At 38.1% G+C, this 22,708-nt stretch overlaps 1 protein-coding gene across 3 annotated transcripts in view; it reads right to left on the bottom strand.

The window, feature by feature from the left end:
- Positions 1-22,708, bottom strand: part of Zfhx4 (zinc finger homeobox 4) — a 187,640-nt gene that overhangs the window by 139,374 nt on the left and 25,558 nt on the right. For 2 of the 3 annotated variants that reach the window (XM_057790496.1, XM_057790498.1), the window contains exon 3: positions 21,962-22,464. In XM_057790496.1, coding sequence (XP_057646479.1) covers positions 21,962-22,464 — 503 coding nt within the window. The remainder of the gene's footprint in view (positions 1-21,961; positions 22,465-22,708) is intronic. The other variant, XM_057790499.1, reaches the window with a different exon arrangement.

Genomic DNA, 22,708 nt, shown 5'->3' with positions numbered 1-22,708 from the left:
CCTCGGCTTGGTGGCCTAATCGCGTCAAGCACATATTTCAATGTTTAAATTATTAAAGTCATGATAAAGTCCAGTACTGCCACCTGCACTGAAAGGCTGTGTGCTCTTCCTTTCATGTTTTGATTAACATGGGGCTGACTTTCCAATTTGTGGATTAACTATACCTTTTACTAGTTCTTTGCTCCCACTGATTTCCTGCCTCTTGGCCATTTCTTAGTTCATTTTCATATCCCCCAGAGGGGAATGAGAGAAAATTAAACTCAAACCTATGGAATTTACTCTAATGAAAGGCATGGGAAGAGATTGGAAACCCCTGCCTGAAATGAGGTTTGGGGATTTTCATACTTGCTTTGGTTCCAGTTAACCTAGAATATAGAGGGCCTACTTTATATGAAGTCATTTATCCTCCACCTCCACAATATGATTTAACCGTGACCAGGAAGGGAAAGCTATTACACAGACCAGAACTTTTCAGAAAGTCCCCAAACAAAATTATATTTAAGACAATAAATGAAGGGAAAGCTTGGAACCAATATGCTGGAGATGCGAAATCTGCTGGAAACAAGTTGAATCACATGTCTGTGCTTACATCAAATTTCTTACTATATTTCAGTTAAAAAAATAAAAATGAATTAATAGGTTCCTGCTCCTGCCTATTTTTTTTTTTTTTTTTTTTTAAGGATAGAGTACTCAGCCCACGTCCCCAAAGGGTTAATGCTTCTGGGTGAGCTGAAATTCATGAGTATAATCCTGAACAAGTGAGGTGAAGTTCTATCAGGTCTATTTCAGCCTATCAGGGATTAGCACTAGCTGTCTAATCCTGCTGGGCCTCAGGGAGGAACGTTCTATTGTATTTGAAATCCTTGCCAGGAAAGAACAGAAGGTTAAATGGGTGCCTTGCTCTGTAATCAAATATCACAGGCACTACTTATCTATTCAATGAACAACTGACGTAGAAAATCAATTAGGAACCAAATAGCTTCTTAGGAATTTTTACCCAGAAAGATGTAAGATTAAAAAAAAAAAAAAAAAGTTTATTTGATGTGTTTTATGGTAGCATACTAGGAGCTGTGGGTTCTCATAAGTTATGTTAGCAGGCTTTAAAAATATGTCTTGAATGTTGCTGCAGAGGTAGGTATGCGCTTACAAACTCAGGGGCATTTCAGAAACACAATGGTTTAGGATGGCTACTGAAGTCCCCAGCCAAACCAAGCTCACCCCCACAAAAGGTTGTTAAAGCTGAATGAAAATCCTGAACAAAAGCAGGAATGCATATCACTACATTTTTATCCAAATTATTTAAGTAGTGTACCTCATCTAAAAATGCATTCCTTCAATAGCATGATCTTCTTGGAAAATAGAGAGAGCAGTGAAAACACAGGGTGGGGGAGGGGAAGAAAAGGTGGATGGAAGCCCTGGGGCTCTTTGTTCTCAGCAGGAAGAGGCTTCTTTTAGTGAGCTGAAGGTTAACACCCTTGTCTCACCCCGCCCCCATCCTCTACCTGTCACTCTGAGTAGATGTCACAGTGCATGCACACAGACAAACAGGCTGACCTGGCCAGTCTGCTTGACCTTGGACAGGACTAAGATCAAAACTGGTTATTAATATTGGGGCAGTCAAATGTAATCTTCCAGACACTGGAGAAGTGAGCTAGAAATCACGCAAGTAGGTACTCCCTGTCAATCAGAAGCATCAGGATGCTAAGAATTCAACTGTATCTCTGGACCTGAGCCGGAGTCAAAATAAACTATCTCTTTTCCTGTCTCATGAAAGCTGTTGAAAGAAATTTGCTCAGGATTTTTATATATTCCGCTTACTGGGGTTCAGAATTTGGATTAAATTTGAATTCTTGGCTTCATAAAGGTTCTTATAAAGTGGCCTTTTTTCAGGCTAAAACATACATAACTGGAAAAATACTGTAGTTTCATAGTGGAGAAAGATACCTTACGAGTGGGATGAAATATTTTTTAATACTCTCATTGTAGTTTTAACCATACTTTTTCATTCTCTATAACTGTTATTCCTCGCAGCGTCCTCTCAGAACATTTCTGTAATATAGGTTATAAAATGAAAATATATCCACATATGGAGACACATGCCTTTAATTCCAGCAGATGAATCTCTATGATTCTGAGTCTAGCCTGGTTCTCAGAGAGCATTTTAGGATAACCAGGGATACACAATGAGGCCTTGTCTCAATAAACCAACCAACAAACAAATAAATAAATGGCAGAATATGAAATCACTGAAACACAGGCAAAGCCAAATTTGTTGATATAATAGCTATATTACCACCTCACACCATCAGTATGATTTTTGATGTGAAATTCTTCCAGATGTGTACTATAATTTCCTGGATTCCAGGTCCCAGGTCTCTTCATGGTTGTAAGCACAGCGCAGCATCAGCATGGCTGCAGTGACCGACGCATGTGACTCATAATATACTAGCGTTTCTGGAAAAACTGCGTATTTGAAATCATCATTTACTTAGAGCATCATAAAGAAAGAAAATAAACACATTTGAATCCCAGAACAACTTTTTGTCCTTGCTATTAATGTTCATTTTATCAAAGGAGTAAAGACCGCATAATAAAGAATACACTTTTGGCTTTTATTTGCTAATTAGCAAAACTTTTCTGTCTTTAAAATGGTATCTGGTTTAACTTAATGATTTTTGTGCAATGGACTACTCATGTCTGACCTCTCTGTAAGGAGCCTTATGCAGAAGTCGGAGGAAGAGACAGGAAGGAAGAACTGCTACGACTGGAACTCAGTCTCCAAGATGAACAGCAACCAGAGAACTAGCTCTGCCACCCCTCTAGTGTCTAGACGCTTCTCATCAGGGCCAGCAATCCAAATCTACCTCTGCTTTAACTTGTGGCATTGCTACCTGGTAGGAATAGTTTATGGCTATGAAATGCTTTTGTATTTGTACTATCATACGAGGCAGATAAATATGTCATAGTAAAGCAAAATGCTTGACGTCACATTACCATTCAACGATATAGTATTCTTTCGCTTAAGTTATAATAATGATAATAATAATAACAATAATAATTTGTATTCATACATGCTGACCGTTACCTTAAATTAACCCAATACTCGAGTTATGCTTCAGAAGGGTAAGTAGCTTTATCCTTCACTGATCAGTAAGTCATCAAAGCCATCAAATTGTTCGCAAAAACCTGAAATAAGTGGTTTGATTTTGTTTTTACCTAATTTGCTGAATAAATTTTCTATTTTAACCATTCTGTCTGTAGAGGGGGTGTATTTTGTTAGGATCTTCTGTAAATTACAAACCATATTTCCAGTGGGATTCCACTAGAGTTCAGAGCAGTTATTTTACCGTGGAGTCATGCTTAAAGCCCAGTGCTTCTATTTAGTGCAGGGCAGACAGAAGGCTTCAGGTGGATCTACAAAATAGGCAGTGCTTTAGGAAACACGAAGTCTGAAATCTAAACTCACAGCTAACAAAATCCACTGACATTCCTAAAATAGCACCCAGGACAGTTTCCACTCTGTTGTGCATTGGTTTTTTTTGTTTGTTTGTTTGTTTGTTTGTTTGTTTTTCAGATTTTGTTCGCTTATTTTCTTCTTTGCTTCTTTATCATTGATTGTTAATGTGGCTCCCACTTAGTCTATTTTAGATAAAAGCAAAACCATCAGTATCTTTCATAAACAGGATAAAGTGCCCTGCACATACGCATCCACACACGTACACTACTTACTTCTGCATGCATTTATATCTCCATTTACTCTTCAGGAGTAAAGGTCTAAAAACAAAGCGCACCAATCTGCCTTCCTAGACTAGAGAGATGACAGAAGAGTTGCAGAATCATTACAATAGGCTATAAATGAGCATGAAAGCCAGCAGGTCTGTGAAAGTCGGCTCTCCCGAGACCCATAAGATTCCTCTTCAGAAAATAGAATATATACCTATGGCCCGCGGATATCTTCCTATACAGGGAAAGTGGATTTCTGAAACCACAATCAGGCAAAGCATCATCCTAAAAAATTTCCCCTAAAAAGATATTCCTACAAACTTCCATCCAAAAGGCTTGGTGTTTTGTTTGTTCGCCTATGTGTGTTTGTCTGTTGGGGTGGCAGGGATGTTGGGGGGAGTATTTTCTGATTTCAGCACTTAGAAACTGCTTTCTTACCTCACCAGCTCACCTCCCACAACAGTACAAAAGAACACTTTTATAAGTACAGTTTTTCTTAATTATCTATATTTTGTTTGATTGCTTGTTTATTTTGAGGCAGGATCTCTCTATTCAGCCTGGCTGTTTTGGAAATTCCTATACAGACAAGGCTGGCTTGGAATTCAAAGAGCTCTCCCTGTCTCTGCCACCTAAGTGCTGGTTTTAAAGGCGTGAACCACCACTCCCATTAAGAAAGTTTTTCTATGTCAAGACTTTGCATTTTATCCTGCGATAGTGGGATTCTGATATACAAAAGCATGTCAGACTCCTGTCTTTTGAAGCAAAATGATGCACAAGACAGGGACAATACATGGGATGGATTCACGGAACAGATTCCAGCAAAGCCCACATCCCTGAAGACTGTTCGTCGAAGGAGAGTACTAGGTGAGAATTCCTGAACCACGAAGTGTAAATGTTAGTGGTGGTCCTGAGGTTACCATTACCTCCGTGACTACCCATTATTTCTGGAAACTTCAGATGTACAAGCAAGTTATAGCATTCTAAAGAGCACCCCAATTTTGGCTGACTCTCACAACTGTATGTTTAAATAGAGCTATTTAGAGTACACTGACAGAGGTTATGACCTTGGGGTTAGTCTATTGTACGAAGTTCACCAGGGAGTCTCCTGGCCAATTTCATCTCTTCTCCTTTTCTGTATTACATTCAGTTCAAATCCGTTGGCCGGAGGTAAAGACATTTTTAGCACACGTTTTTACATGGCAACTCAAGGCTCTAAATGTTTGAAAATATTTCTGACAATTGTGCTTTTAAAATTCTTCGTGTCTAAACTTGGATGAGAGCTCAGTCAGTAAAGGGCTCTCCTTCAGGAAGAGGAACTGAGTGAAAGCCCCCGGAACCCATGTACAAGGAGCTGGACGTGGTGGGAATGGTGTACATGGACAATGCTGATTTTGAAGAAGAGGAAGCTGGATCCCAGCGCTTTCTGGCCAGTTAGCCTAATCTATATAGCGGAGTTTCAGGACACTGCAAAACCCTGTGTCAATAGACACAGAGGGCAGCACTTGAGGAATTATAGCTGACATTGTCCTTTGACCTGCACATGCACCTGCTCACACACACATTAATAATAATAATAATAATAATAAACAGTGACAACAAGGTTTATGTTACTAATATCGAAAGACATCACCTCATTTCTCTCCCTAGCTTCCTTAAAATTGTCCCAGATCTTCCCTTACCCTCAATATTTGAAGAAATCAATTTATACAAATAGCAAGGTACTGATGACATAGACTAGTGCCCCAAACCAAGAGCTGCCATTATAACACTTGCTTCCGGTATTCTTTGTTTAGCAAGTGATTATAAGTTTAGTGATTCTCTGTCTCTCCTACCAAACTATAAGCTCTGCCAGAGCAAGACCTGTATCTATGTTGCCTGATACTAGATCCTTATTACCTGGTGGGTCCTGGCATTGCAGGCTCTCAGTAAACAAACGAAATGAGTGGATGAAGTAAGGTGTTTAAGATAGGTAGTTCAGACAGTTCTCTATAAAAGGGTTTTTTTATTGGCTTTGTTTTTGTTTGCCTTCATATATATATATATATATATATATATATATATGGAAACTACATGAACATACACTCCTGGATTAACCAAGCAAATAAAGACCCACAAAGTGACATATAAGTACATTAGTAGTTTAAGAAGAGGTCTTTGTTAAACCTAGACATAAATTCATGGTTGAAGACTCAGATGTGATTAAGTTGATGTAGATTTCAAAAAATCTTAAGTTAATTCTCCTTTTCAAAAGTCTATTTGTAACTCAGACGCCACAGCATAGCTTGGAGGTGGGGGAAGCATAACATCCCATAGGCTAGAGTAAAAGCAATGTCAGACACAAACGCTCCAGAAGTTTATTGTGCAGCTGTGAGCCTCACCTCCTGACTGCTCATTGGCAAATTCTCACTTGACAGACTTGAAAACTAGAATTAAAAGTGTTATGCATGGTTTGTTTTCTGTAGGCAAAACTCTAAGAAAGAATGATATCGAAGTGGAAGAACATTAAAAAAACACAACCATAACTTTTTATGAATTGCAGTCACCCTTTTTAAGTTGATGAATATAGCTGCATTCCTGTTCAAAGCAAATGCCATCTGAAGGCCAACGATGGAGATAAGGTGCAAATGGCTTCTCAGGACTAATTGCAGGTATGTTAGTACTTACAGAAATTAAAAATGAAATACCTTCCAATTAACAAGACAGAAGTTTTCCCCAATACTCCAGTCACTGCCGGTAGCAGAGATGTGCTGCCCGGCACAGTGTTCTACACAAGCAAGAAAAGCTTCCTTCGTAGACTATCTTCAAGGTTATTTTTGTAATTTAATTAAGAACTATAGAATCCATTTAGAGGCAGGGGGAAGTCTCCCTCCTTTTACTAATATACTAACTAAGGCATAAAAACAATTCCAAAGTAGCACATAAAGAGGAGAAAGTCCTTTCGACGCTCTGACAACTGAAGACAGAAAATGTCTGAATCTGACTTTCTTTTAAACTTTTCTGAGGCTGTGAAGAAAGCTAGAGGGCTGTGAATAGCTTTCATTGACTTTCTAAGATATCACCCCATATGCTCTCTTCACACCTCACCCCTAATTAATTAATAAAAGGGGGCATCAAAAGTGATACCTACCATTGTCCATGTTTATTAATCTAATCAAGTTTTCATTGACACGCATGCTGAACTCATCAGCATATGGCTCAGTTTCCCTGTTTCCAACTAACAAAAGCTGCTTGAAGAATCTTTTACATAAAAGAATATGGAAGATTATAGTGATTTCCTGCAGAATATCTCCTTAATTTATTTTCATGGTAAATAGAGGAACTGTGCCATGTCTTCAGGAACACTGGCAGCTTAATGCCTGATCTCATGGTGCCTATGTCAATGAGCTTTATGAAGAACAAGTCTCTGAAAATTGAAAACTTTAAGGAAAATTAGTAATTATTTGAATCTAATCCCTATTAGGATTGTGTCTAGAAGAGCTACAGAAAAAAATATTAAGGATGTCTTACCCTGATTATTATATTAACTATAAGAAATTGATTATTTAGATTCTATACCTATAAAAGGAAAAAATAATCCTACTTGTTGCAAGTAATACCCTGAGAAATACTAGTTTGTTTATAGCTTTACTGAAATATTTGTTCATTTATAACCTTACTATTATGAAAAAACAAATATAGCACACTGTAGTCACCAGATAGGTAGTATGGCAGAGGCAAAGGGGGAAGAAGACTTTATTTTGCCTATTATTGGTATATTAGCTACATTCTTTTAAATGAACCTCTTTATTGGGGAATCATACAGTCACTCTTCCTCAACTTCTGCAAGATCTTTTTTCTGAAGCACTAAAGGAAATCTACATAGAAATTCCCTACAGCCAGGAAGGCACAAACCCTGATAAATGTATTATATAAACTACCAAAGTCATTCCTTAAAACTGGAACACAGAGAGGCTCTGATGGAGCTAACCCACAAAGGAAAAGAAAACACAGAGATGGTATATAGTTCCTTTTAAAAGGCGGTGAGTTTATTGAGGACAGGAAGTCCAACCTATTCCCTTTATGGCTGTTTTATTTCTCTTTGGAATCCAGCAGAGTGTTTTTGTTTGCTTGTTTGTTTGTTTTGATTTGATTGCCAATGAGGCAAATAGATGTCTGTGTATTATTCAAATATTATTTTAACAGAAATATATGTTAGTCAATAAAAGCATTCTTAAAATATATCAACTTTCAGTTTCACATGAAATCCAATTGGCAGATACTTTTCAGAAATATAGTATGACTCAAATAAATCCTTAATTTTCTGAGAGCAAAGAAATATACTATGAATATATATGAATATCTATGAATATTAACATTCCAATTTCTAAAAGCTGAAGCTTGTATTTTGCTGCGTAAAGTTCTGCTAACTTGCCTTCTCTTAACCTCCACCCAACTCATCGTTGCTTCTCTCCTTCCTCTCAAGGGTACACCCCTGCCATGAGCAATCATATCTTTACTTCCATGTCTTTCTGTCATCAAGAGAACTCTCCTTGCCAGGTAATGTCCCAGTGAAGTGTCTTTACTGTGATGAATTGTCCTGATCACGGATGTCAGGTCTGGAGCCAGACTGAGTTTTAATCAAACCTAGTCATCAGCATTGCCAGTTGTTATATGTGAGTTTGTATAATCAATTAGGTTTTTATTTACAATGATTTCATCTTCAAACCTTCCTAGTAACTATGCCTATCGATAAGAGAACTTGTGATGCATCAGTGAGTCCTCTCTACTCTTTCCTGTGCATTGTCTCTATCAGTATTCCTGACTTCTCTAAGGCTAATTCTGGTCAGCTTGCTGCTGGCTCTGCCCTCTGATTCAAGGTCAACTTTATTAATAGTCTTGGGGTGTCACAATGTGATCAAATATCCCACAACAATATCTAACATTTTAGTAGGGATAGAGAATGGCTCGGTGGACAGGAGATTGTTTCCCAACACCCACATCAATAGATCACAACTCCCTGTTACTCCAGCTCCAGGGAACCTGACACTCTCTTATGGCCTCTACGGGCATCTGCAGTAATGTTTCCATATTCAACACACAGGTATGCATACATTACATACATATGATTAGAAATTTTGTTTTTAAGTCTTAAGACAAAAAGCAAGCTATCTTGTTACTACTGAATAAACACTCAATAAACGTTATTATTAAATTTCTTCACTAATGCAGTTGGCCAGAAGAGAACAGACAATGAAAAGTATCATAGGAATAATGAGAAAAATTTGAAAGGTTTTAACGTGTGTGTATGTATGCTTGTGTGTTGCTAGTGACCAAACTCAAGACATGTTAGGCAAGTCTTTGAAGTATTCTTTAAAAGACAGTTGGCACAGAGTTGGCCAAGCATAGTATAAGAAAACTCTGACAGTAATAAAAAATCTAACTGACATTGGTAATTGCTCATTTTGAAATCCTACTGCACAGTACCTAACTCAGAGAAATGAATACAAAACTTACATATAAATCTTCGTAGGTTAATTATTCATAATAGACATGAACTAAAAACAACAAAATGTTTATCAGAAGAAGAATAAGTAGAAGATACTATGCAAAATGCTAAAACATGTGATGAACTTGGAAAACATTATGATAAGTGAAAGGAACCTCACAAAGGATCCCATACACTGTGGTTGCATCTATATCAATGACCGACCAGAATAATCAAATCTATAGAGACAGAAAGCAATTAGCTGTTGCCTAGGGCCATGGGAGTGAGAGTTCGAGATGGTTGTGGGCAACTAAATTAGTACAAGATTTCTTTTTCAGCAGAGGAAAATATTCAAGAGTCAATTATAATGATGGCTACATAATTCTGCGAATATTTTAAATACTATTCAATTGCATTTTAAATAGATGAAATACACAGAGTATGAACTGCATCTCAATCAAGTCCTTACAATTACTACTAATAAAAAATTTAAAAAGCCAACAGACACAGTAAAGCTGAGGCAAGACTCAACATTCTTCACAAGCTGAACCTACTAGAATTTGAGACATAAATTATGTTTCTGCTAAAACATACAAATTTTCATTGGTCATTTGTCACCGTTTCCACAATAATTGCAAGTCTAAACATTAAGATTGCTGCCTTCTTCGGTGATTAGCCACAGTGATCAATTTAAGATGTTGTATGGATGTCTGAGTGCATGGGTTTCAATACCTCTGAGTATCTTGTGAAATGTGTTGTTATTTTCAGACCAAAAAAAGAATACAGTCCTAACTATGTAGACATGAAATTGAGAAACACTTACTTTAAAAGAAAAAAAAGAAAAGAAATTAAGAGACTTAGTGCAAACGCTTGTGTGAAAAACGACTTTCTCCAAGGCTAGGTTCAGGATCTGCCTCTTTATGGCAGGAAGGTTCCATTTGCCATTAGTGGTGCCATTTAGTCTTTAGAGAACCTATCACTTTCACCAAATCTTACAGTGTTCCTTGAACCTTTGATTAGTCATGTGTACATTCAGAACCACTTCGTACTTGCTGCCGAGTCCTGCACACTATCATCAAAGGCTTATTATCTCTATGGTCAAAAACACAGTGTACAGGAAGAAATTCCTGCCATCTACTTCAAAACAAAATGCAGGAAATTACTGATTAACTCATGATCTTCATAAATTTATACATTTGCATACAGAGAACTCTCTCTCTTTCACACACACACACTTTGCTATAGGATTTGAGCAATGTACTTTTAAGTAGAGCTTCATGAATACATATAGGAAATATCAAACAAAGTATCATTTTCATCTAATTTTTATCTTTTTAAACAACCTTACACATCTGATCCTAAATATATGCCTATTTTCTTATTCACTGAAAGAACTAAATTGCTCATTTGGAAAAAAGTAAAAATGTATTTATATGTATATTTGATTCTCGTGAATTGCTTCTGTATCCAATGTTTTAAAATTAGAAAACTGCTGTCACTAAAGGTGCAGCCACAGCCCCAAATGGAAGGGATAAAGAGACACAGTACATACTACAAGTGCTTACAGAAAACAATGATACATGCCAATTGTTTTGAAACACACATCTAAGTAAAAACAGAAAAACTTGGGCAGTTGGGAAATTAAGTCACTTGCTGATGTATGAGTTAAAGGCACAAATACTTCTCCCTAAACATTAAAAAAAATGTTCTAAGTCTAAAAAGGTCTCCAGAAGGGCCATTTTATGTTTTCCAATACTTAGGAAATTAAGCAGATCAAAGACTGAGCTACTACTCTGAAGAAAGCCTATTTATAAATTTCCTTTTGGGTTGGCTAACTTTGTATTATTACAGCCAAATGCCGCATGAATACAGCTTGTGGGAGGAAAGACTTCTTTTACCTCACAGACGTAGAGGGAGTCCAAGCCCATCAGTGGTGAAAAGGCATGATGAAGCAGTTGAGTTCACATAAGGGTGGGACAGGAGACAGAAACAGCAATAGGAAGTGGTTAAAGATAGTACATTCTTCAAGGACCCACCTACCTCATAGTCAAGTATCATGTCTCAATGTCTCTTAACAAGGTGCCATCATTTGTGGGACAGGCATTCAGAATATTAGACACCAGATTCAAATCATAAAACCTTTACATCTATTTTTAAAGATTTTGTTTATGAGTCTGTGTTATGGAATATTTTGTACACTGTATGTAGATGTGTTGCTGTGATTGGTATAATAAGAAGCTGAACAGACAATAGCTAGGCAGGAGAGATGGGTGATATTTCTAAGCAGAGAGAAGAAGAGATAATCAAGATGCATAAGAGATGCCAGGAGATAAGGAACAAGTCAGACTTACAGAAATGGGGAAGAGCTAAAATACCACGTGATAGAAGCAGATTAATTTGAGTTGTAAGAGCTAGTTGGGGACAAGCCTAAACTAAAGGTCAAACTTCCATAATTAATAAAAAGTCTCCATGTCCTTGCTTGTGAGCTGGCGGCCAACTCAAAAGCTTGCTCCACATTGGGAGAAGTGTTTGAAGGAACAGTCATCACTGAAAATTTCAATGTTTCTACAGTAGCAAACAATTTCTGTCTTAGTTATTTGATTTTTTTAACAAAAATGAAACAAACAAGAATCTAATAATGAGACAGTATTTTTTCCTTGAAGCTCTTTCCACTCTAGAGAATACCTTTCCTCATTGCGATGGTAGTGATGATGATAATGATGACAGAAGTTGACTTCATCCATTATTTCTCAAAAGATATTGGAAGGCCTCTTAGTAAAGGACAGTAATATTTAACATTACATTTTAAACAAAAATGTTTTCAGCCTTTTCAATTATTGTATAACATAAATCCACCAACAGACTAAGTTCTAAACAACAGATTCTGATGTTCAAATAATTCCCATTTAGGCTTTGAATCTTTTTTTAAAAAAAAAACGTCATTAATAATTCTGTAGAAAAGTTCTGGTGAGGGCTGCACACACGTAGACAAAAATGGTTGGTACATTGACTGCACAGGTGACAGCAATTAAGCTTGCTACCCAATATCTCACATTTGAACACTGGATGATTTTAGTCCCTGAGAATCTATGTCCTCAAAAAGCTAGTGTTATCCCCAATGTTGTCAGATTGACAGTCATAAATACGTCTTTCAAAAACATACTCAATATCGTTACTAAGATGTCCTTACCTGCTTTTCACACACCAGCTACAGAGATTTCACCATCAGTAACCAGTCTGTCCTTCCAAAGCCCATACAAATCTCACTTTCCAATAAAGGACATCTCATTAACAAATATGATCAGCAACATCAATGTGAATGACCAAACAAATCTCATTGGGTCAAGTGGTCTGATTAAAGTTTCCAAGTATCTCCAAGACCAGCCAATGTAAGTTCTAGCATGGCACCGAGGTTCACAGCAAAATATTTGGCAAAATTTTGAAGAGAAAAGAGGTTGTTCCTCAGCTTTCATTGCCTCAACATACGTGGGAGGTACAGTCTTAGGACTCTTTAAATAAAATGAAGAATACCACCAAGAAGCTGAACTCAAGGTAAAATAGAAAGAAAGAGGAAGAGCAGAAGGTAGGATCTGATAAATGAGGTTCACAAAAACATACAAGGTTCAAAGTAAGAAATGAAATATAAAAGTATGAAGTTAAAAACCAAAATCACAGGATATTTTAAACATTTCTAAGAGGTTACATGTGCTCAGGCCTCCTCCAGGAGTTCTAAAGTTGTTAGGAAAAAGAGAGAGGTGGCTCAGCCTCTGGTTGAATGACTGCTCCAGCTGCCCCTGAATGATCACAGAGGCGCATTCCACCATGTCCTCTCAGGGCCAGTGGGGAACCATTAATGCATGACTGCTGGGCTTCCCTGGTGACCTGAATGAAGTAATGCAGCCTCCGAAAGGGGCTTAACCAGCAGTCCCTGTAAGCTCCAGCTCTAAAAGTGATAAATATTCGATTAGTCAATCCTGTTCAATACACCAAGCACACAAACATGCCAATCCAAGGAAGTTGCTGACAGCAAAAGAATTCCATTGTGACAAGAAATACTCAGGTGACCACTTAACTACCAGTCGTGTCTCCCCCCCACCCCCCCGGATAATAGATCACTGGTTTAAATGTGTCCTTTCAGCACGTGGCATTCACATATCCAGGCCTGCTGGTCAGGTCCCACTCTTGCTGCCTAGACTTTTAGAAAATCTGCTGGTTTAGAGAACTGAAAATGCTACCCAACATGATGATATTGAAGACAGAGTGGTAAAGTTTATCAGGCATCAGCCTCTCTACTTTCCTTCCCTGCTTTTGCTGTCTTCAAATATAAAGAAGTTTTGTTTATTGATGGCATCTCTACAAGTATGCTGGCCCTGGGCCAAAAAGAAACAGAGTGACAACTCAAGACCAGGATCTCCCTTTCTGTGAGGACCTGAAAAACCTCTGGATCTTGGTCTCCATATACACTTGAATATGAATAATCACATAGAATTACTTGGAAGAGTGATGAGACAATGGACATGCAGCATTTAACTGACAATTTTGGTCAGTACATGTTCTTTCTTCAAAAAGCAGTGCTATTGTAAAAGGCAAAAAATAGAACAATAAAATCTCAATATGGCTTCATTGCCAATAGACCATCTGGAACAAGGAGAAGGAATATTTTTGAAAGGAGACTCCCCAATATACACCATCAATCACAGAGAGACAGCCAATTGCCAACTCCAGCATTAAATGAAGATCTCTTGCGACAGAATACATAGTCACAAATGAAAAAAAAAATCAATATTACAAAATTTTAAAAGTTTTTTTCCAAAACTGGTGTCATCATAGAGTTGGGTCTGTCTTTTCACAGTCATCCTTGCTTTTCATTAACTTTTTTATCAAATATCCAGGAATATAATACTTCAGCCCTATACTTCCTCTGTATTTTCTTAAAAATTGCATGGGGGGCGCTGAACAGACTGCTCAGTCTCTAAAATGCCTGTTGCACAAACATAAGGACCTATGTTTCAGTTCCTCACATCCACATACAGAGCCTAGCTTGATGGTGTGCTCCTGTAATCCCAGCACTGGAGAATGGAGAGGGGTTGAGCCTGAAGAATCCATGAAGTTCATTTACCAGTCAGCTTAGCTGACTTCGGGAACTTCAGGTTCAGTGAGAGACCCTATTTCCGTAAATAAGAGTTGAGAGCAACAGGGTCAGACACCTGATGTATATCTCTGGCCTCTATCAATGTATGTGTGGATGTGTTACTACAGATGTTTTACCCACATGCCTTGTCCACTAAGAAGTACATACATCAGACGCATATGTAACCCCAATACTTTGTCCTTTTCAAAGATGAGAGGCCAATAAATATTCTATGCTATCAAATATTTCCATTGATAGGTTTTAGGTGAATCCATTGCCACATACCTTTCTATGCACGTTATACATATAAACAGTATATAAAATATATATGCTACAATCCTAGTTTTCCTTATCCCTAGACATTACAGGATTTGTTTCCTTTCATCTCCTTCCCCACAAGAGGATCTTACCATGAACCAGGCTGGGCTTAAACTCATAGCCTTCCCACCTCAGTCCCACAGGTCCTGGCATTGTAAGTGTGTGTCACCATGACTCACAAAGCATGAGAATATTAATTAAATATTATTTAGTCAAATGAAACAAAACACTGCTATGTATAACTCATCTGTCCTGATAACTATGTAACAAGTCAACATGATGCTGAACGTTCAGGCAGAACTCTCACTGACTGCTGTGTAAACGGTATTTACATGTTTTCCAGGGTTCATAGTAAAGCATCATCCTGATTCGGTAAAAGGGTTGATTCAGGCTGTAAATGGACATTCTTCCTGGTTTTTCTTCATTTTTTTAAACAACACATAGCAACAGCATGCTGTATTTGAAAAATAACTATGGATGTGTCAACCAAGGAAAACTCTGTTTGCTTTAAAATTTTAACATAATTCTCATCTTAAATAGATGAAAAAAAATGTTATGCAATAGAGAGTCTGTCAAGAAACACAAACAGGATTATAGTGTGTCTATGGACAATTCAAGATAGCCGGCACGTTCAGACTCTGGACTAAGCATGGTTAAAAACAGTAGGAAACGTGTAATTTTTATGAATGTCCCTGGGTCCAAATTTAACTTACAGTTGTAAAGAGCAGTGTTTGAAAACACAGGCTCAGAAAACTCTGTATCTGAGTAGCACTTAGGAAGCCAGCTCGTCATTTACCACATTAATGGACACACTCCCCATGCAGTTCTATTCAAAGTCTGACACACAGTAAGTGCTCAATAAACGCTTCCCTAATTATTGGAGACAAGAAGCAGCATATCATCTAGGTACTCTGCAGATGAAGCTACGACCCTGTGTCGGCAGCAATCGATACACCTAGGTTATGGAGTCTGTGAAAACACACCTAATTGTGAAGTGTTGCTATACCTTTGTGGTCCTGATTCGCTTTTTAAATAAATCATATCCTCTCAAGCTCTCCTGAAAGCCACTGACAGTGCGAGGAGAAATCGCCTCTAATGCACGAATTGTCTGACCAACGAATACATCTCCACATCTTGTGTGAGTTCCCCTTCAGCATAGGCGCAGACTCAAAGCAAACTTGGTAAAGCATCTGCAGTAGGGCTTGGGACGGCCAGATGTTCTGGAAGCAGAACTGTGGTTATTATGCACATGCCAGCTCCTCCTCACTCCACCCCAGGCCAAGACCCTTTCAGCAGTATGAGGCCTGCCTAACATATGACTGTGGCTGTACTGCTGTGAGCCAGCCCTGCGCCCTTTGAGCACTACAACAACTGCAGACCAGCTCCTTGGGAAAGGGACAGAAACAGGAAGCCAAGGAAATCTGCGTGAGAGTGCAGGATTACAAGACAACACTTTTGGTTGGTTTACCTAAGCAAACTTAGGACAGGTCATGAATAAGCCATTTGATGTTTGGGATAAAATGTACCAACATTCCAGGTTAGATAGAATGAGGACAGAAGACAGAAATGAGTGAATCACCAAGTGCAAGTGGGCGTGTTCCTGGGACCTGGCACTAAGGGTAGTGCCCAGCTGCTGGCCTGGCCGGGTTTCTGAGGGGGGTTTGTAAAGAGTCAGTAGCGGTGCTGTGTGTGCCTGGGGTTGGTGTATTCACAAGCAGTGAATGAAAGGAGCATTAGCAAAGGGGACTTTCTTCCTAGCCCTGACTCCCAGCTGAGTTCCTCAGTCCTGATCCATCTCCACCCTCGCTAACGTGGTGGAAATTCTTCCAGGATAAGCAAATACATTAACAACAGTTCACTCTGAAAAAGAATAGAGAGTCATTTACAACAGAAGCTTCTCTCTCTCTTTTTTTAATAGAATTTCTTGTTTTCCCTTTAATTAAAAGAATTAAGAATGCTTCCTTAGAATTGCTTAGGAAACTAGCTAGTCTCGCAACATGAGGTACTTCCATGAGCAGATCTGGATGAGAAGTACAACAGCGTCATACACATAGATGAATGACAGGAGCTCGGGTTAGGGAAAATAAAGACACAAGGGACCGGATGACACATTTTCTTTTTTTTTTTTTACAAAATTCTGCCTAGCTTTAATAACAATCTCACACACTAACATTATTTTACTTACCTTGACCTAGATATAATAAGCTTGGCTTAAATGAACCTCTGCGGGGATTAATATGTATCCATCTGTTTATCTTTAATAACTTTGGGGTTATTTTTCTTACTTTGGAGGTGAAAACCAACGTCTCAGCTCACAACGCACTCAGTACTCGCCACACACACACAGTGACGGAAGTCCACATTTGTGCCGAAGTAGCCTGCTTTGCACGTTGGCTATGGTTCATCCATGTCATGCTAGAAACAGAATGCTGTACAGTTGGGAGGGCCAGCCAATTACCGTGTGATCTAAAAACCCGTGTGATTTATTAGTTGCTATTAGCTAACTAGTTCCTCTTTATTTGATCTGTGTATTTATTAGTTCTAAGTATTATGCAAGCATGGATGTTCTACTGCAGAAATGACTTTTTCAACCTCTGCCCGCCTTTTAATACAAGAATACAATGGAATAATTTGAATTGTGATTACTCACAAACAAAACTGTACAACTGGAATTAAATTTCACACTGCTTTTCAACCTTGAAATGAACATTAATGTGAAACTAATACAAAAAGTACAAAAATATTTCCATGTTCAGGTTAATGTTTAGTCAGAGAAAAGAATAGCTTTCGTTTATCTCTTTTAACAGCTTTCTTCATCTAAACAAAGGCCTAGGATAAGAATAAGAAGAACCTGTTTGGATTTCTCAGAACACACCCGTATTGCAATCTCCTTTACACATGCTCTCCATGCCACTGCGCACTGGATCGTCTTCTGGGCACTTTGATCATCACACAATAATGACGATGTCACTGACTAACAAGGTACATAGCTGGTATATTTGACTTGGGCGTCTGCTTATAAAATTACCTGTGGCTCACCGATAGCTTCAAAGCATTCAGTGTTTTCTAGCAGTAACAGCAGCACACGGAAGGCGAGACCCATCATTCCATTGCTTGTTTTCTCTGCACATGCTTTCCTCACTGTGTCTACTGAATTCTTTTCACTGTCCCTCCTCCCCTCGCCTTCAGTTTTAGGTCTTAACCTGGATCTTTTCTTTAATCTAAGTCATAAATGAAGAGTATAACTGGAAACTACTCCTTGGGTCCATGTCACCTTGTAAATACCTAGGAATAATCTTGAGTGTGTGTTGCTACTCACCATGGAGACAGGCTAGTGCTTATGTGCTTTTAGTCTTTGTGAGATCCGAATAGCAAACCAGCAGTGAGGAAGTCAGACTCCTTTGCCTTGCTTCTAGCAGAGGCAGGGAGGAAAGCAGTTCAAGTAGTTAAGCTTTAGACTTTGAACCAGAAAAGTTGTGAACACTCACACATTCACACAGGAAGAGGAGGGCTGTTTGAGGACACAGACAGCTAAGCATGGGCATGGTCCACACAGGGAAATGGTTAAGGCAAGGCTGGCCAGAAAAGCCAGCCTCATAGAGCCAAGAACATATGCCAGCGTATTTTGGAATATTGCCCAAGCCTTCCTTGATAGTTCTAACTTTCACGTCTAATGCTAAGTGGTTGTCATTACAACTTTCCACTGGACTCCTCAGAAAATGCCAGGGCTCACTTAAGAAGCAGACAAATTACAATGCATTTTCAGAATGAAGGCTGAGAGATGGTTAAGGAGGTCCTTTAATACACTCCTTGGTTGACTCATTACTTCATTACGTCATACGAACATTTAGTAAGGACCCAGTATGTAAAAAGCAATTCACTAAAACTTTTAAGAGAATATAAAAGCATGAAATTAAAAAAAAAAACAAAACAAAACAGAATGCAGCCTAGTAAATTAGCTCTCTTAAAATCACGGTTATGTATTTACACATGCATGTATATGAACATTAACCAGTTTGAACTGTCTGCACACTTAGCATTGTTAGGCTCACTTTAAATACTCATCCAGGCCCTAACTGGAAACAGTAAGGGCAATGTATAATTTTCCTTCCTTTTCTGTCTTATTTTCCTTCACTATTAAAGTTTGTGGATGAAAAATATGTCAAGTTAAGGTTTCATTAGAACTTTATAGACCATCTCTTGAAAAAAATGAGGAAGATTTTTGAATAACAGGGTTGCTTTTCAGAAAAATCTAAGAAAAGTAATGCTATACCAAAGTGAACACATTTTTTTTCTTTCAGTCATCCTTAGCCATAGACATACGGTTTTTCTTTTTTTTCTTTGTCTTTCTTTCTCTCTCTCTTTTTTTTTTTGAAGGGTCCATATGGAAATATCATCAACACATTCTGCCTCTGGGTTCTTTGCCAAAATACCATAGACCACAAGCCATCTACCTTAAACATAAAAGGAGAGGTGTTTTTCTGGTCAAATAAAAAAATAATTTTTACTACCCCTCGTCTAATGTTAAATCTGACTAAATCCTGCCAAATACATTAAAACAACATCTGTAAAACAGATTTTCATTAAATTGATCAGTTTAAAGTTAAGCAGCTCGGCAGATGATGCTTTCACACTAACCCTTGACCTTTAACTTTTAACCTCCTTAAGCAGAATAAAGCACATAGTTCTTTCAGGGGGTGCTTCTCCAGCTTGACAACACCGTGAGTAGAGTGTTTTGTTCAGACTGAACTGACACGTCACCATGGTTAGAGTGCTATGAATCAATATGTTGTCAATAACGATCCAAGCTGCTTCCTTGTAGCTCCGTATCTGCCTTACAACTGTAACTTGCCACATTCCTCTAATGTCTAAATAATTCACAATGTAAAATGGTGCAAATTAAACTCTTAATGGAAATAAATTTTATAGAGAAGATTATTGTCTAGTTATTAACTCTGCAACTATTTTATGTCTAATTTTAATATTTAAGCCATATGATAAACCATGATTTTTTTTCCAGGCCCAAGCCAATTTGTTAGGTTCTCATTTAAAAGCAATTAATGTTACTTATGAACCAATTTTATTTTGCTGAGACAAGCCGGCCAAGCTAATCTCATCACAGTGCTTGAAGTGTTCTATGTCTGAATCACATTGTTTTTGAATTGAGTTTGGAAATAGCATGCTCAATACATACTTGGGAGTGTTTTTTTTTTCCTGACTATTTCTAGAACTACGCAATAAATAGTTGAATTGTCAATAACAGGGTCGGTACTCAAATATGTTTGGTATTCTTTGAATTTAATGCAATGTTTTACATAATAACTTGTCTGCTGACCATATTTAAGCACTGTATTGGATATACTTGTGGAATTAAAGGATACACAACCAGAAAGAACACATTATATGTCTTACATAATCTTTAAAATAACTATTCATTTTATACTTATGGGACAGAATGTGCTCATAGTATTACAGTCTTCTTTAGAGTCAAGTATTTATCATAATTGGTGTATATCAATTTGAATTTAAGACCCAACTGTCCCTCCAAAGGAACTTCAAGTTGAACCCTGGACTTTGTAAATGGCCCTGCAGGAATAAGGTGGCCAACTCATACTTATGGGGAGAACTGCATGAATTTACACACACACACACACACACACACACACACACACACACCACCTATCAACATATGAAGAATTATCAGACAGTTTTGATTAAATAACCCCTTTTAAAAATATAAACAATAACACCCTCCCTTTCACTCAGCTCCCATCTGAGAGTAATAAAATAGAAAAATCTAACATTTATATTTCCCATGCACAACATGTTAATTTAAAGTGTTAGAGGAACTGCGTGAATATAAACACAGTTCATGAATATTCTATATAGCTCCCAGGGTCTAAATCTATTATTTATACAAACTTAATGTTTGTTTTTTTCTCTTAGGTATTCTAAAACTTTTAATAGGTCAGGTATCAACAGGAAAAAAAGAAGTAGGCAATTGAACAGTTGTCAACTGTTGCTGCAAAACTCATGAATTATAATACAATTAATCCTTTATATTATATTTTCAATAACATTGAGGTAGAAGCATTCCATCTTACATTAGGGCATGCACTCCCCACAAACTGAGCAGCCCAAATCTAATGCTTTCATTATCGATCCACAGAGTGCCAATATTGCAGGAACAATGTTACAAATTCTCACACTGAGACTGGAGGTTTTTGTGCATAGTACATCTATCTAAAATTTAAACAGGAACAACCCAAGTGCACAGCACCAAACCAATCCAAATAAATAATCCCTGAGTCTAACCCAGATGGCCACATCTGCCTTTGCTGTTGTGTTTGCAATTTTAAGTAGCATTAGAAAAGCTCTAGGTACTATAATTGTTGGTTGACTCTTGATAGTATAGTTATCACTGATTTCTAGTATAAATCAATAGATAACACTTGCAAAATGGATTTTGTAATCATATTTAGAGCTTGTTACAATGACTAATGGTTTGCAATATTTTCTGAATTTTAATATCCTCTAGACAAAAGAAGTTTTTTTTTTTAATAAGTAACCAAGTTATTCATCATAGAAATGAATGTGTTACACTTGTCCAGGAACCAAGACGATCAAGGCAATCCAGTGAACTAACTACAGAAAATAAATTCTTCCGTCATTAGGGTTCAGAAAACATCAGGACGAGTTGTGCAATCCATGCTGCCACTCATCCCTATCACGTATGAATAACATCTGCCTAGTTTCTCTCAGCAAAGATAATAGTGTACTTGTCATCTTAAGCGCATATTTATGTCAGCCACACCCTTTTGGGAGGAGAAGAGGCCTGGCTAGTTGGCAAAACAATCAAGCAAAAGAACAAGAGAGTTTCCTTGTAGAGACTTCCAACTGATGCTGAGGAAGATGGGGTTTATTTTATGGCAGAGCACACACACACTTTTACAGTATAGGTACCGGTTGTGTCCTCTGCTCCTGCCTCTATTAACATTGAGTTTCACTATATTTTTGTTGTGTAAAAACAATAAATAAAACATAACTTTAAAGTGCTACTTTCACAATGACACTATCCAGAAAAATTTATTCTATTGCAGGAAGCCAGTGAAGCCATCTATGCCCCTGAGATAGGTGGAAATAGGGCAAGAGGCAAATCCCTTGCTTTCACTGCTGTGTATTTCATACACCTTTAGGAACGGTAACAGGCATTGTGCATCTTGACCCTTATACCTGCCCTCTCCTTGCCACTCTATGTTCCAAACTCTAAAATGGTTAATGCCCTTTTCTGTTCTGCACCAATGAAAATGGATGGCACTGCTTACCTTGTAGAGTTTCAGGGCCGCCTCGTGCCTATGATTGGTGGTATGCAGACGTAATTTATCCACACTGTTGGTGTAGTAGTCACAGGCATTACACTTGAGGTGAACGGGGTTGCCAATGGCAATGCACTTCAGCCTCCACTCATTGCTTTTGCCCCCTTCTTTGATGTGGGCCACCAGCTGGTATTTCTGCATATGCTTATCAGTCTTGCAGTGGAGCTGGAAGTTGGCTTTGAGCTGTGTGTTGTAGTTGCAGAGCTTGCACTGGTAGATATCTCCAATTACAGCCCTCCATTCCTCTTCAGGGAGAGAGCGCTCGCTGTTCACATGCACACTTAGGGCCTCCAGGCTGTCAGAGGTGAATTTGTTGCAAACAGCACACTGGAATAGCTTCAGCGCCGGGTCACTGATATAAGGTGACAGCTCTCCTGCAGTAAGGAGGGACAGGTCATCACCCATTAGCTGACCACTGGCAAGCCGGATTTCAGGCGGCAGCTCATTATTTACTACAGGAAGAAAAATTAAAAGGAAAAATAGAGACTAGAAAACACAGCACGCACAAAAGAATGTAAAATAAAGTCTTGATGAGGAATGTGCTTTCTCTAGAGCTTATACTATAGAAAGCTCTAATAGGATTGAATCAGGATCAATTACAATCATCCCTTTCAACTTCTAAATTCCCTCATCAGATAGCTTTAATTACTCCTACTGGGCACGATGATGTCATTCTGAAATTTGTATTTTCCAGAA

This window comes from Chionomys nivalis, chromosome 16, assembly GCF_950005125.1.
Source record: "Chionomys nivalis chromosome 16, mChiNiv1.1, whole genome shotgun sequence".
Classification (NCBI taxonomy): domain Eukaryota; kingdom Metazoa; phylum Chordata; class Mammalia; order Rodentia; family Cricetidae; genus Chionomys; species Chionomys nivalis.
The sequence above is the reverse complement of the archived record's forward strand: the minus strand, read 5'-3'. Positions and strand labels throughout refer to the sequence as shown.